At 26.5% G+C, this 16,550-nt stretch overlaps 1 protein-coding gene across 1 annotated transcript in view; it reads right to left on the bottom strand.

The window, feature by feature from the left end:
- Window positions 1–16,550, bottom strand: part of LOC122508959 (ras GTPase-activating-like protein IQGAP1) — a 61,430-nt gene that overhangs the window by 11,404 nt on the left and 33,476 nt on the right. The window contains exons 12-18 of the mRNA XM_043622657.1: window positions 13,458–13,614; window positions 13,104–13,349; window positions 12,861–13,006; window positions 12,637–12,780; window positions 4,443–4,724; window positions 4,174–4,338; window positions 3,895–4,008 (exon numbers count right to left, since the gene is read on the bottom strand). Coding sequence (XP_043478592.1) covers window positions 3,895–4,008; window positions 4,174–4,338; window positions 4,443–4,724; window positions 12,637–12,780; window positions 12,861–13,006; window positions 13,104–13,349; window positions 13,458–13,614 — 1,254 coding nt within the window. The remainder of the gene's footprint in view (window positions 1–3,894; window positions 4,009–4,173; window positions 4,339–4,442; window positions 4,725–12,636; window positions 12,781–12,860; window positions 13,007–13,103; window positions 13,350–13,457; window positions 13,615–16,550) is intronic.

The following is a 16,550-nucleotide window of genomic DNA, read 5'->3' on the forward strand; positions in this document are numbered from 1 at the left end:
TAATTTTCCGAAAGTTCTTAGAGAATTCAATTATTTAAATACAACTTAGAATGTCTTCAGGATCTTAATTTTTGTCAAGTAAATCTGTTTATAATGATTCTAACTGTCCAATGATTTTTACGTTTTTAATTAATTTTCAAAAAATTATAATAAAGAAATTCTTAAAATCAATTTTTCAAAAATATTTTAAAAATAATTTATGAAAGATATAATAGTTTTTCAATGATATAGAATTAAAAAATTTTCAAACAATTGAAATTTGGTAAATTCTATTAAAAAAATAATTGAATTTTCAAAGAATTTTAATTATTGTAATAATTAAAATTATTAACCACGCTTTTACTGATTTCAAATTCCCTGAGTTTTCCAGGTTTTCCAGGTTTTTTAAACTACATTTATATTTTTAAAAATTTTTAATTTAAACCTTTTTGAAATTAAACATGTTTTATAATAATTAAAAATGTTGGACTGATAAAATCATCATTTTATACCTATTATAAAAATATTGTTACTGTAACTTATTCAAAATTACTTTCATTATTTTAATTCAATTATTGTTTTCCACAATTTTTAACTAAAATTCTTCTTTATAAAGTGTAAATTAATTATTATTAATAATTTATGAAAAATTTCTTTCAACATTTTCAAATCCTTTTGTTTACAATTCAATTTTACGAAATTTCATCGATTATTCAGAAATTCTTCAATCAAATATATATTAGAAAATAAAAACTTCCTTTTTTGCTTAGGGAACTTTGGGAAATCTGTTTACAGATACCCCGGATTCCGCACTCCAAGGTTATGTGGGGTTGGTAAAATAAAAAAAAAAGGGAATTTAAAAAAAAGGATAAATAAATAAATGTTATAATAAATTTAATAAACTGGCGACCCACTACCAGCCCGACCCACTAAAACCCGTAACCCTTCTTTTGGAGCCCTTTACCCTCCCTCGGAACTGTCGTAAATAAAATAAAAACTTGAAATAACTTCAAAAAAATTCAATTCAACTTTTACAAAAAAATTAAATCTACACAATTTTAAGTTAAAAGTATGAACAATTCAAACATTCAAAGATTATAATTTGAGACCTGATTTTCAAAACTCAATTATTATCTAAAGTTTTAACTGAAATTCATATTTCAATCAATTATTATTAGAAAATTCTACGACAATTCAATTATTTAAATACAAAAAAAAATAATTTATTAAAGAATTGAATGTTTTTTAAAATTCAACTCTCATTTAAAGAATTTTATCAACAAATTTTTAAATAGGTACATAATTAAAATTCTTTTGACGAATTTCAATAAAATTTTTAAGAACAATTTCATTTTTCGAGAAATTAGATTAAAAATGTATCAAAAATAATTGAATCTCTGTAAAAAAAATTCTTTTGAATTAAGAAAAGTTTTTAAAAATAATTGAAATTTTGTCAAGAATTTTATTAAATTTTTTTTAAATAATTGAAATATTGACAAGAATTTTATTAAAATTTTTGAAAATAATTGAATTTTAGAGAATAATTTTAATATTTATAAAAATAATTGAAATTTTGACTATAACTTTTTTTAAACTTTTGACCATAATTGAATTTCTGCTAAAAATTTTATTACTTTTGAAAATAATTAAATTCTTGAGACGAATTTTTTAATAATATTTCTTTTTAAATACCTAATTATTTTTAATACAAAAATAAATAATTTATTGAATAATTGAATGTTTCTCAAAATTCAATTCTCGTAAAGAATTTTATTAACAAATTTTTAAATAATTTAATTCTATTGACGAATTTTAATAAAATTTTAAATATAATTATATTCTTCGAAGAATTCGATTAAAATTGTATAAAAAATAATTGAAATTCTGCAATGAGTTTTATTATCTATGAAAATAATAATTGAATCCCTGTAAAAAATCGTATTACATATTTATAAAAATAATTGAATCTCTGTAAAGATAAATTAAATATTTTTGAAAATAATAGATTTATTGCGAAGAAATTTATAAAAAATGTTTAAAATAATTCATTTCTTTTGGAAAATTTTATTAAAATAGTAGATATTAAAAATCATTGACTGGAGGAGAATTTTTGAAAAAAAAATTGAATTTGTTAAAAAGAATTTCATTAAAATTTTTGAAAATAATTGAATTTTGGAGAAAAAATTTAATATTTATAAAGATAATTGAAATTTTGACGATAAATTTGTTAAACTTTTGACCATAATTGAATTTCTGCGAAGAATTTTATTAATTTTGAAAATAATTGAATTTCTTTGATGAATTTTAATAAAATTTTTAAGAATAATTGAAATTTTGCGATGAGTTTTATTATTTGTGAAAATAATTGTAAATCTATAAATTTTTTAATTATTTATGAAAATAATTGAATTATTGCAAAGAAATATTGTAAAGGCAACTCTTTTAAAATTGAATTAAGAAATTTGAATTAAGAAAATTGAATTAAAGAAAAATTAGATTTCAAGAATAAGCACAATAACTTTAGAAAATAATAATTTTCCAGGATTCCAATCAAAATTCCCTGACTTTTCCAGGTTTTTTCAAGGTTTATAAAAATTCCCTGACATTTCCAGGTTTTCCAGGTTTCCAGGTTGCGTGGCAACCCTGAATTTATTAATATTATAAACGCGATTTCTCCAAAATTTTAATAAATCTAAAAAAAATCATATGTTGTTAAAATGTTAAAAATAATTTGTAAAAAATTGTAATATTATTTTTTGTATGTATTTGAATTTTTGGAAATTTGTATTTAAAAATATTGAAAATAATTGAATTTTTAAAAAAATTAGAATGCAAAAATTCTAAGAATTATTTTTATCAAAAATATTTTAATATAATTTTTTTTTGTAGCTAATTTTCATTAATTACCATTTCTAAATTTACACTTGAAGATTTTTCATTAAAATTTTTGAGAAATCAATTACTTTAAAAATTTTCAATTATAACTATTAAAGAAACTTCATTATTTTAAAAAAGTTTAAAGATATTTTTCAAAAGAATTTAATTAAGATTTTTATAAATTTTATTTAAATTTTTCGCGAGAATTCTATTATTTTCATAAATAATAAAATTCTGCGAAGGAATTCAATTATTCTCAAATTTTTTGACAAAATTCTTTGCAAGAATTCAATGATTTTTAATACATATTTTTAAATAAGGTTATTAATAAATTATCATAACTTCTATTTCATATTTAAAGATCATATGATTTAAAATGGTTGATACATCCCTGAACGTTCACTCACTAATAGCATTTTAACGAACCTCTCTACGGCGGAATCGTATAATTGCTTTCCGCCGTAGCGAGGTTTGCCTGTATTAAAAATTTTAGGAAATAATTGAATTTTATGGAAATATTTGAAAATATTTGAATTCTTCCGAGAAATTTAATTAAATATATGTTTTGAAAATAATTGAATTCCTACAAAGAATTTTACTATTTATAAAAATAATTGAATTCTTGCGAAGAATTTTACTATTTATAAAAAATAATTGAATTGTTTCGAAGGACTTATTAAGATTTTAGAAAATAATTGAATTTATTCGAAATATATTAAAAATTGTTTTAAAAATTAAATTCTTCCGAGGAATTTAATTTCAATTATTTTCAAAATTTGCAATTAAAATTCTTCAAATGTTTATTTTCAAAAATTTTTTTGAAAACACTTTAAAAAAAATCAATTATTTTTAATTAAATTTTACAAAATTTCAATATTTATTGAAACTCTTTTCAATTGTAAATTTCGAAAATATGTTGCATTTTATACTAAAAATTAGTAAAATATTCGGAAGAAAAGTCGAAAAAGTCGTAATTTTTTAAAATAAGTCGATAAAAAGTCGAAAATGTTATAATATCCGAGGCCTGTACTTGCGTACCTTTAAAGTTATCCTATTTTGAATTAAGAGTCCAATTTTTATATCCATACTGTCCAACAATTGAGATAAATTTTGGTTATGTCGAATCAATTGAACCACATCATTTTTTAAATGCTAGAGAGTAAAATAAAAAATATCAAACTTTTTTTTGTATAAATGATTATAAATTATATTATTAGTTTTTAAACAGTATCAAATCTCTTCTAAATTATTAAATTATAAATCAAAAAACTTATTCTTTTATAAAATATATTTTGTTTTAGAATAAAGAATACTTACTTGCAATTGAAGATCTTTGTCGTAATCTTCAGAATTGAAATTTAGAATTGCAGAAAATCGCTTCACTACTGTAAATGGTGGTTTATCTAAATGTAAAAGCGACTGAAATGCTTTTCTGGCTACTGTGCCGCGCCACAAAGCTTGAATTTTAAGAACTTTATCTTCCTAAAAAATATAATATGCACAATAATTAGGTACTATTTTAAAAATAGGAATAAAAGAATACCTTTAAATTGGAACTAAAAAATTATGTTGTTTTAAAAACTTACATGTTTCTTGAAGTACTTTAATGATGTTATTTCTCCCTCTCGATCGAGTTTAAATTTTGGATCGAGCAAATTTTCATTGTACTTTCTTGCTAAAATCTCTCGCCACCAAGTTTGGATTCTTATCACTTTTTCAATATTATTGTAAAAATATGTAAATCTATCAGAAATACTTTTACGTAGTAAATATCCTCTAATTCGTGCTTGAAGTAAAATAATTGTAGGTTCCACATTATTGTGTGATACATTATCCAGTGTCTCATTATTCACTTGTCTTACTAAATTCTGTAAAATATGAATATATAATTTAATACGAATGTAGTGGATCACTTACAGACTTCGCACATGATAATTAATTTTAAAAAAGTAGCTTTCAAACTAAAAAAGTAGTAAAAAAGTAGCTATCGAAAAATGAAACTTCACGACAAAAAAAATTGTTTTAGACACTTCACAAAACTGACCAAAAATTCCATTCCATATTTTTTATTTTCCTGACTTTTTCCTAATTTTCATCAAAAATATTTACTTCTTTCTTAACCTGCTAATAATTTGAATTGCTGCAACGAATTTCATTATTAATGAAAGAATTTCAATATTTATAAAAATAATTTAATTCTAGCGAAGAATTTTTAAAAAATTTTTAAATAATTTATTCCTTTCGACTAATTTTATACAAATTCTAATTTAAATAATTGAATTTCTGAGAAATTTTTATTATTCATAAAAAAATTGTATTCTTAAGATAATTAAAAAAAAATAGTTTACAAAAAAAATAATTTTACAAAATTTTTTTTAAATAATTGAGTTCTGTTTGGAAATTTTATGAAAATAGTAGATATTGAAAATCATTGAATTGCGAAAAGTTTTTAAAAACAGGGTTCGAACCAGTGAAAGTATTTAAAAATACGGACTTTACGGACTAAAAATGAAAAATTACGGACCAATTAATGACAAAAGTATAACCAGTCCGAGTAAAAAAAAGAACATTTTACTTCTTCAAAATTATTTTTATAATTTCAATTCAATTACTATTATCTAGAGTTTTTAACTAAAATTCTTCTTGAAATAAATTTTTGAAAATAATTTTTGAAAAGGTTCTTTGAGAATTTTTAAATCAAATTACAAAATTCAATTATTTCTAAGAATTCACGCTGTAATGATATTAATATTCAAGTATTATCTAAAATTTTAACTGCTATTCATTTTTAAATTCATTTTTAAATCAATTTTTATTAGAATTCTACGAGAATTCAATTTTTGAAAATAATTGCAATTTTGACAAGAATTATATTAAAATTTTTGAAAATAATTGAATTTCGGAGAAGAATTTTATTATTTATCAAGATACTTGAATTCTTGACAAGCATTTTTTAATATTTTTGAACATAATTGAATTTCTGTGAAGAAATTTTATACTTTTGAAAATAATTAAATGTCTGCAATTTCATTTGTAATTTCTTCAAAATAAATTTTTTTTTTGTGTTTTTAACTCAAATTCTTCTATTAATCCATTATTTTTAATAATTAAATAATTAATCATTTAATATATTATTATAAAATTCAACTAATTTAAATAGAATTTTAATTAAAATTTTCAATAGCACTAGTTCTACAGAACTGATTATTAGAAAGTATGAAAAATTCAGATATTTAAAGATTTTAATTTAAAACCTTTTCAAAATTTATTTATTTCTAAAAATTCGTGCTATAATGCTTTTAATATTCAATTTCTATCTTGAATTTGAACTAAAATTCATTTTTAATTCAATTTTTATTAGAAAATTCTACAAGAATTCAATTATTTAAAATTTTTTTAAAATTGAATAATTGAATGTTTCTTAAAATTGAATTCTCATAAAGAATTTTATCAACAAAGTTTTAAATAATAATTGAATTCTTTAACGAATTTTAATAAAACTTTTATGAATATTCACATTTTTCCAGAAATTCGATGAAAATTGTATTAAAAATAATTGAAAATCTGCAATAATATAAGTTTCATTGTTTATGAAAATAATTGAATTATTGCGAAGAAATTTGTAAATAATTGAATTTCTGTGAAATTTTTATTATTTATGAGAATAATGAAATGTTTGAATAGAATTTTATTAAAAGTTTTTAAATAATTGAATTCCTTTGGTAAATTTTATTATTTACAAAAGTAATTATTGAATTTTGTAAAGAATTTTATTGAAATCCCACAAAATAATTGCAATTTCGGAAATAATTTTGTTATTTATCGACATAATTGAATTCTAGGTACAAATTTTATTAAAATCTAAAAGAATAATTGGATTATTTGAAAAAAATTTAATTAAAATTGTATTTAAAATAATTGATTTCTTTCGAAGAATTTTTTTTTATAAAAATATTTGAAAATAATTGAATTTCTGTGGAAAATTCTAATATTTTTGTAAATAATTGGATTCTTTCGAAGAATTTTAAAAAAACATTCTTATAAATAATTGAGTTCTGTTTGGAAATTTTATGAAAATAGTAAATATTGAAAATCATTGAATTGCAAACAGTTTTTAAAAATAATTAAATTTTACAAAGAATTTTAGTAAAATTTTGGAGAATTATTGAATGTCTGTGTGGAATTGTATTCAATTTTTTTTAAAAATAATTTAATTCCTAAAAAGTAATTTATTATTTATGAAAATAATTAAATTATTGCGAACGATTATATTAGAATTTTTTTAAATAATTGAATTTCCAAGAAAAAATTTGTTACTTTTAAAAATAATTGAATTCTTGTGATGAATATTGTTATTTATGAAAATAATTTAATTTTACAAAGAATTTTATTAGAATGTCTTAAAATAATTGAATTTTCGGGAATAATTTTGTTATTTATCGACATAATTAAATTCTTTCAAAGAATTTTAAAAAAACATTTTTTTAAATAATTGATTTTTACGAGGAATTGAAATGCGATTTTTAAGAATAATTACATTTTTTGACCAATTCCTGTAAAATTGTATTAAATATAATTGAAATCCTGCGATGAATTTTATTATTTGTAAAAATAATTGAATTTTTCGATTAATTACTTTAAAATAGTATTTAAAAATAATAATTGAAATTCTTCGATGAGTTTTATTATTTATGAAAATAATTGAATTCTTGCTTAGAATTTTATCAAAAATTTTTTTAAAAAAATTAAGAAATTGAACGAACTTACCTAAAGTGAAGTTCAATTGAAATTGTATGAGCTGCCTCGTCCGAAGAGATCAAAATTATGTAGTCACGTTACTCACTATTTGTTCCACCACAGTATTTCAAATTCTAAGATTTTTTAGCGCCACTCTTAGGTGTCGCTGCCGTCTCTTCCGCTTTCTGTCATTACATTTTAGAGCCTAAAGTAAATCGCGAAATTTTTGGGGCTTCTCCGGAGCTTAGGGCCGGGAGGGTTTGATCTCTTCGGACGAGGCAGCTCATACAATTTCAATTGAACTTCACTTTAGGTAAGTTCGTTCAATTTCTTAATTGTATTTCGCTGCCTCGTCCTCATGATCAAAATTATGTAGATTTTTAGAGTTGAGGAAGTGATTTACTTCGTTTTATTTATTTATTTTGTTTTTTATTAATAGGGTTGGTAATTTTTTACCAACTAAATTGTTGACTTTTACAAGAAAAATTTTTTTATATTTTATCATTGAATAGAGATAAGAATTATCCTGACTAAAGGAATAAAGAAGTTAGATTTGTAATTTTTTATCCCAGTACTGCCTCTGCGAATGTGAAGTTGTTTGTGAGTGGCCTATTGTAAAATTTAGCGAAAACTGAGGATTTTTGTGTCCATCCTGCGGCCTTCCTGATGGTTTCCACATTAGCGCCATTTCGAGCTGCTGCTGAGGTTGCAGCGTGTCTGGTGCTGTGTGTCGTAAATGTTTCGGTGTCTATTCCGCTTTCTTTTAATGAATTTTTTATCCACCTGCTTATACTTTGTAATGTGGCCACATTATGAGCCTTTCTATATGTCAGGAAAGGTTGCCCTCTTTGAGATTTTCCCGTAGTTTTGCTGTTCTTTTTATGTATTCTTTTAGTGTCGTTGCTGCGCAGAGTACTTCATTAGTAGGGAAAGTTGGAACTTCCATGATTGGTTGGTACTTATTGCGACCTGTGGTTTTAATTCTCGAAGTAATTTTTACTTTGATTGGGTCGACATTCATATTTATATTTTCTAATTTGATGGCTGCTATCGTCTGAACTCGTTGCGCAGTTATTAGCGCTAATAGCGTTGCTAGCTTTTTTGTCAACTCTTCCAGTGACAAGGTTTCGTTCTTTCCTAGTGATTCCAAGTAAGTTTTCTCATATTGCTTCAATGTTCCCTCGGAGATTGAGGCTAACATGACGTCTGCTGCTTTCTCAGTTGCTCCTCTTTTTACGAACGCCTCCCTGATAAGTGAGCTGCCGCCAGGGTAATCGTCTCGTGTAGAGGGTGTGTTTTTCTGAAAGGACAGGTTATAGTAGTTCAATGTCAGGTTTAAATAAGATGGGTTTTGAAGTTGTTAAGCGCACGAAGAGAGGGTACCAAGGCTGTGAGGGCCACATGGGTACTACCACCACTCCTTCGGCTTTGTCCTCTTGTATTTTTTGCAAAGTTTGTAATACTAGGCAAAATGGGGGAAATGCGTAGAAATAACAATCAGACCAATTTATTGTAAACGCGTCTACTGCTGAGGAATCGGGATCACGGTGCCAGGAGACATAGGTTTCGCATTTTGCATTTGCCTTTGACGCAAATAAGTCTATTTCGAAGTTCCCGAATTTTTCGACAATTTTATTAAAGGCCCAGTCCGCTATTTCCCACTCTGTGTCTTGCGGCAATATTCTCGATTGTTCATCTGCTTCCTTATTTTCTTTTGATTCTATGTAGGAAGCATGTATCCACAATTTTTTACCTTCTCACCAATTCCATATAGCTCGGGTGATTTCTGTCTGTTTTGGGAATTGGATTCCGCCCATTCTGTTTATGTACGAGATCGCCGTGGTATTGTCTATCCTAAGTAGGATCGATCAGTTATTGCAATCTTTGGCATGGCATTTGAGACCGTAGAACGCTGCTTTCAACTCAAGATAATTGATGTGAGCATTTTTGTCGTCTTCTCCCCACCATCCGTGGGCTTTTTTGTTTGTGATGGTCATTTTTGCGTCAAAATTATTGGAGTTCTTTAGAGCGAGGAATTTTTCGCGCTCTAATTGTTTCGTATGGAGCCAGCCGTACGGAATTGCTGGACATGCCGCTACCAGGGTGCCCAGAAGTCTTGCAAGCTCTCTTACTTTACAGGATTTCTTTTTCGAAAATTGTTTTGCTAAGATCGCTATAGAATTTCTTTTTTCTAGTTGGAGTTCTATCGAAAACGACACACTGTTTAGGAGGAAACCTAGATATTTACAATTTTTTGAAGGTGTTAATGCGCTTTTTTCTTGGTTGATCACCAATCCTAATTCTTCTAACAGGTTTTTTGCAAGTTTTACATTTGCTCTGCATTCTACTTCTGACCTAGCTATTATTAGTATGTCATCGAGATATACTACTAGTAGAACTCCGAGTTCCCTAAGCTTTTGTACTATTGGTTTTAAGATTTTTGTAAAAATGTAGGGTGCAGTGCAGAGTCCGAAGGGTAAGGCTGTAAACTCATAGTATTTGTCGTCAAAAAAGAATCTTAGGTATTTTCTATAATTTTTGTGAATTCGAATATGAAGGTAACCGTCTTTCAGATCAATGCATGCAAAATAGCAATTGGGCCTAATTAATCTTAGGGCTGTTTTTATGTCCTCCATTTTAAAGTGTGGAGGGTTAATGAATGAATTGAGACTTTTGAGGTTAAGAATAAACCTATCATCGCCATTTTGTTTTTCTCTTAGAAAAAAGGGGGAAATGTATTGACCTTTCAATGGTTTACATTTAGCGACTGCACATTTGTTTTCTAATTTATTTATTGCGTTAATTGTTTTTAAATATTCCTCATGTGGCAGAGCTGCGTTGCTGGGAATTTTATTTTGTGTGGGTGTTTCTACAAAAGGTAGTTTATACCCTTTAACGCAATTTAGAATAAATTGGTCTGACGTTAATTTCTTCCATGCATGGAGAAAATTAGATAGACGTCCGCCTATTTTGCTTACCTTTAATTCCTCTGCTGCTGGTTGCGCGATGTCCGAGCTGTCCGAGGCCCTCCCCGTCTGGAGTTCGAGTAGCTCTTCCTGGGGGGCCCTTCCAGTTTAAATCACTGGATCTTGGTGTGGTCTGTCGCGAGCGAGGTTGCTGGTATGCCTTTTTTCTTTCTGGTTTTTGTGTTGTCCGTGAGAGTTCTTTTCCCACTCTTTCAACTTCTTTGGCTGCTTTATACATTTCAGCGAACTTTTCCCCAAATAGAGTCCTGTCAACCAGTGAATTATCTGCTACTATTTTTAGCTTCGGGTCTCTTCCAGAAGTAATAAAATTCCTTCTGGTGAGCGATACTTCATGATGTAAATCGGTAAAGAGTTTTCCTGCATCACTGAGAAAAGACAGTATTTCACTTATCAGCTGACATTTGAGGTTTGACTGATCTTCAGGCTGTTGGAGAGTCAAGAGTTTTGTTACCGCTGTTCCGAGAGCGCTTATGCCTGCTCCAAGTTGATTTTGTGAAACTATTTGGAATTGATCCTTTTTTACCCCTGATTGACCAATGATATTTTTTAATTCTGGGTTTAAAGAAGGGGCTTCCATCATGTCGCAATTTTCGGATGGAGGGTGTTTGTTGACTAATTCTTTGCGAATTTCTTTTGACACTCCTATTTGCATGATTTTTTGCCACACTGTTGCCAGCGTTTTGTTAATCGGCGGACTGACTTTTTTATTATCGAAGGGGTCGCCACCTAGCTGTATTAAGTCAGCATCATCCATATCCGTGTTCTTCTTTACCGATTGTGGGTCGTTTTGACCGTCGTTTGATTGCTGATTATCGGTGCTCTTCTTTACCGACTGTGTCTTATCACGCTTTTGCAGTGAGCTATCTTTTTGACTATCCTGTGATTGCAGGTTTTTCTGCTTTGGATTTCGCGTATGAGAAGGCACGGCAGGAGGTGATGTAGCTTTTGGGCTACGAGACTGAGCGGCGCCAGGGGAACTTTCTCTGCTCGTTGTTACTTCGTTCGGGTCGCGCCTTCCACTGTCATTTCGTTCGTCTAATGAACTGTCATGGCTGCGGGACGCACCTCGTCGAGTTTGATTTGAAGCATATGAGCTTTTGGATGAGTCTCTTCGGGACCTCTCTCTGTTCAAGTTTTCTGATTTACGGCGTGACCTACCTCTAGACCTGGAGTCTCGGATAAGACTACGCGATCTGGGTTTATGTGCTGTTTTCCGGCTGCTGTTTTTCGACATAGAACTGCTTGTGGAGCTGGAGCTGCTTGTCTCGGATGATGACGCAGAAGAGTCTCTTTTCTTACTTTTCTTTTTGTTTTTCTTCATCTGCTTTTTCATCTTCTATATCTTCCGTAGTAATTGTTTGTTATTTTTTCCCATTTTTCACTACTTTTAATTATTTTTCACGGTACACGATGTGGCGTGGAGCACACAGAAATAACGTAATGACAGGAAGCGGAAGAGACGGCAGCGACACCTAAGAGTGGCGCTAAAAAATCTTAGAATATGAAATACTGTGGCGGAACAAATAGTGACTAACGTGACTACATAATTTTGATCTTGAGGACGAGGCAGCGAAATACAATTGAATTTTCATGAAAAATGTTATTATTAGTGAAAGTAATTGAATTATTCTGCAGAATTGTATAAAAATTTGGTTAAATAATTGATTTTAAAAATTTTTTTGAAAATGTTATTCTAAATTAATTGAATTTCTATGGAAATTTTATTATTTATGAAAATAATTGAATTTTTGATGAATTTTATCAATTTTGTTTAAATTATTAAATTCTTTTGCGAAATTTCATGAAAATACTAGATATTGAAAATAATTAAATTTCGAATATTTTTTTAATATAATTGAATCGTTTTAAAGAATTTCATTATAATTTTTGAAAAATTCTCAAAAAAAAAACAGAAATAGTAGCTTTTAGTGGGTGAAATCCAAAAAAAGTACCAAAATAGTAGCATAACGTAAAAAAGCAGTAAATATTAGGTTTTAATTGATGAGTGCGAAACCTGCACTTAGGAACAGAAACTTTAGTTATAATTTTAATTTACCCGAATGTCTTCGTACGTGAAGTAGAATGATCCTGTTTCGTTTGATGGTTGGTCCCAAGTGTAACTAAAATTTTCCAAGTCTAAAAATGATTCATTGCCTTTAGACGTAATATAACGAACGTAAGGACAACTACGATTTTTTTGCTGCAAACAAATAAATAATACAGTGAAAGATAAATATTACGCTAAATAACCAAGTTCATACAATCAAATTAAAAATTTACCTTTTCTTTAAAAAGCGTTACAAAAGCTGCATTATATTTTTCTTCATTTCTCTCTAGAATTTGTAAACCAATCATTTTCAACCAATTTGTAGTAAAAGAAAAGTTATTTTCTAATCCTTTATGGATTTGGGATAATAAGGCACATGCTGCAAATAAAAAGATTATCAAATTTATTTTCATCCTACAGGTACAAAATTGGCACTTTTATAGGAATTATCGGAATAGCGCGAACAATTACATTACCTGATTGAACATTTTTTGCTTCTTTAGCCACCGTATCCGTGACTTCTTCAACATCTTCTAACCACAGTTCGGATCCATCTGAATGTTTTTCTTCAAGGCATTTTTTAAATATCTTTAAGTAGAGAGAAGTATCAGAATATGACACAAGTCTTTTTAATCTTAATAATGAGCTTTGCAAAATTCTCATCATTTCGTCACGATTGTTACTTTTTACAGCTGCATTTAAATGTTGTAATGCCTCCAAAACTGAAAGGAACATAATATAATTCATAGTTCTTAATACGAAAATAACTATTTTTTTTATAAAAATTATCATTAATAATTATTTTATTTAATTGCATTTCAGAAGCTCACCTTCATTGTCATTTGAGCATTGTTGATTTACGAGATCGACACTTTCTTGTATATCATTGTATGTTAATAGTCGACATCTATCATTTGATATTTGTTTTTCATAACATACCGCCGTTAATGCTTGAAAATATTTTATTTTATTCTCTTCTTCTAAATCCTATAACAAAATTCTAGTTAATTTTCTATTACAACAAAAACATCTTTCATGCAAAAAGTTCCGCCAAGTAAAAGTTTTTGCAAATGTCATATTCAATCAATATTAAACTTTTAGTTTAAAAAGTTTACTTCGTAAACTTTTATTTCACAAATTGTTTGGAAATTTGCAAAAAATTTTACTTGATGGAACTTTTTGAAGAGAGAAAATTCACTTGAGAAATCGCGATTTCCTTGTTTTAGAATTAAGGAAGCATTTAAGAGATTTAAGAAATTCATAGAAATCAAATTCAGGGTTGCCACGCTTTTCCTCATTTCAAATTCCCTGACTTTTTCAGGTTTTCCAGGTTAGGAAACGTAATTTTTCCAGATTTTTAAAACTACATTAATATTTTACAAAATTTTATTTTTAATTTTAATTTTTAATGTTATTCTTAATTTTACCAAACTCTCTGATTTTTAGACAAAACGACTTTTTTTCCTGTTCTATTACATTTATTTACGAATTTCTTTAATTGTAAAATTACTCAAAAACATCAATAACTTCGTTTTTAAATGAATATTTAATCATTATTTTTTTACAGAAATTAACCTTTAAAGTGCTATGTGCCGAAAAATCACGCTCAGTGCTACCCCCGGTCAGTCAGACCGCTATTCCCTTTTTTACGGTTTTTTAGTAATTTGTAATTTTCTAAAGACAACTATTGTAAATATTTTTCACTTTTTAACATAAAAAAGTCATTTCTACATTAATTTGATTCAATTTTTTTTATTTTTACATATTTTACAATACAAAATTTAAAGAAAAAAAATTTTTGAAAAAGTTGTCACTTAACAGATTTTTTTATAAAATATGAAGCTACCGAAAAGCTCAAGTTCGTATCTTACTTTGAAAAAAAGTTACAAGCAAAGAAAAGTTTTATAGCGGTCTGTCAGACCGGCATAGCACTTTAAAGGTTAAAATATTCAAAAATTTTAAATTCAATTACATATAAGAATATTATTATAAAACAAGAAGATAGACAAGTCGTAGACTCGGAGTGATCGCTTTCTTCATGTTTTATAATCATTACAACTTGATACTATCATAATTTTATATTATAAAAATATTGTTACTGTAATTTCTTCAAAATTATTTTGATTTCAATTCAATTCTTTATTTCTAGAATTTTAAACTAAAATTCTTTTTTAAAACAAATTTTTTAAATAATTTATGGAAAAGTTCTTCTTTAAGAATTTTTAAATCCATTTGTTTACAATTCAATTTTACCTAAACTTTCGATTTATTTTGACATTCTTCTAAATTTCCTTAAAAATCTTGTCAAGAATTTAATTATTTTTATAGATAATAAAATTGTTCTCAGGAATTCAATTATTCTCAAAAAATTTGAATAAAATTCTTCGAAATAATTCAATTATTTTTAAAATTGACAAAATTCTTCGCAAGAATTCAATTATTTTCAAAATTGATAAAATTCTCCGCAAGAATTCAATTATTTTCAAAAATAATAAAATTCTTCGTAAATATTCAATTATTTTCAATAATAATTTTTACGTAATTTTGATTATTCTGACATTCTTCAATTAAATATATATTAGAAAATAAAAACTTCAAGAATTAAAGAATTAATTCAATTAAACGTTTTTAAAAAATAAATTCTGCAGAATTGTTAATTAAAAGTATGAAAAATTCAAATTTTCTAAAAGATTTTAATTTGAAACATTTTAAAAATTCAATTATTTTAAAAAATTTACGCTATATTGCTTTCAATATTCAATAATAATCTAAAATTTTAACTGAAATTCATTTTTAAATAAATATTTACTAGAAAAATCTAGGAGAATTCAATTATTTAAATACAAAAATAAATAATTTATTGAAGAATTGAATGTTTCTTAAAATTGAATTTTTATAAAGACTTTTATCAACAAATTTTTAAATAATTAAATTCTCTTGACAAATTTTAATAAAATTTTTAAACATAAGTTTATTTTTCGGAAATTTGATTAAAATTTTATTAAAAATTGTTGACGAAATAAAATGTAACTCCTTAAAAAGATTTAAATTAAATATTATTTATTTGAACTGGGACACGTCCGACTGATACAGAGTTTTTAAACTAACTGACTTGACAACTGAAATAACAAGACAGTTGTAATATTATAAACTCTCGTAAATGTTTAAAATTTAGGATGGCGGATCCAATATGGCGTCAATTTTTTTAAAATTCACCCAATTCGCCTGAATCTTGTTACTAGGGGGTTTTTGGGTTTTCTAAATACGAATTTCACCTTAGTTTTCAAAAATTCAAAATGGCGGATCCAATATGGCTGACCAATTTTCAAACACATTATTGGATTTACCTGAAACGTTATACTCGGGGGGTTTCGGGGTCGCTGAATACGAATTTCACCTTAGTTGTCAAAAATTCAAAAACTGATAAATTTTTAAATATTTCGTTAGCCATATTGGATTTGCCATTTTGGATTTTTAAAAACTAAGGTAAAATTTGTATTCAGCGACCCCAAAAACCCCCAAGTAACAAGTTTCGAATAAATCTGATAAATTTTTTTAAAATACGTCAGCCATATTGGATCCGCCATTTTGAATTATGAAAAACTAAGGTGAAATTCGTATTTAGCGACCCCAAGAACCCCCGAGTAACAAATTTCAAGTAAATTTGATACATTTTTAAAAAATTCGACAGCCATATTGGATCCGCCATTTTGAAGAAACTTGACGTGATGGCACAAAACTGAGTTCGGATTCGAATTCAGCGACCCAAAAGACATATAAAAAACATGGTCCGGTCAATACTTTCTTAAAAAAAATTTTTGTGGTCCTGTGTAATTGAATTCTTTTGAAAAGTTTTATTAAAGTAGTAGATTTATTAAAAATCATTGAATTGAGGGAAGTTTTTGAAAATAATTGGAATTTTG

The sequence above is a fragment of the Leptopilina heterotoma genome, unplaced genomic scaffold, assembly GCF_015476425.1.
Source record: "Leptopilina heterotoma isolate Lh14 unplaced genomic scaffold, ASM1547642v1 Lhet_115, whole genome shotgun sequence".
Classification (NCBI taxonomy): Eukaryota; Metazoa; Arthropoda; class Insecta; order Hymenoptera; family Figitidae; genus Leptopilina; species Leptopilina heterotoma.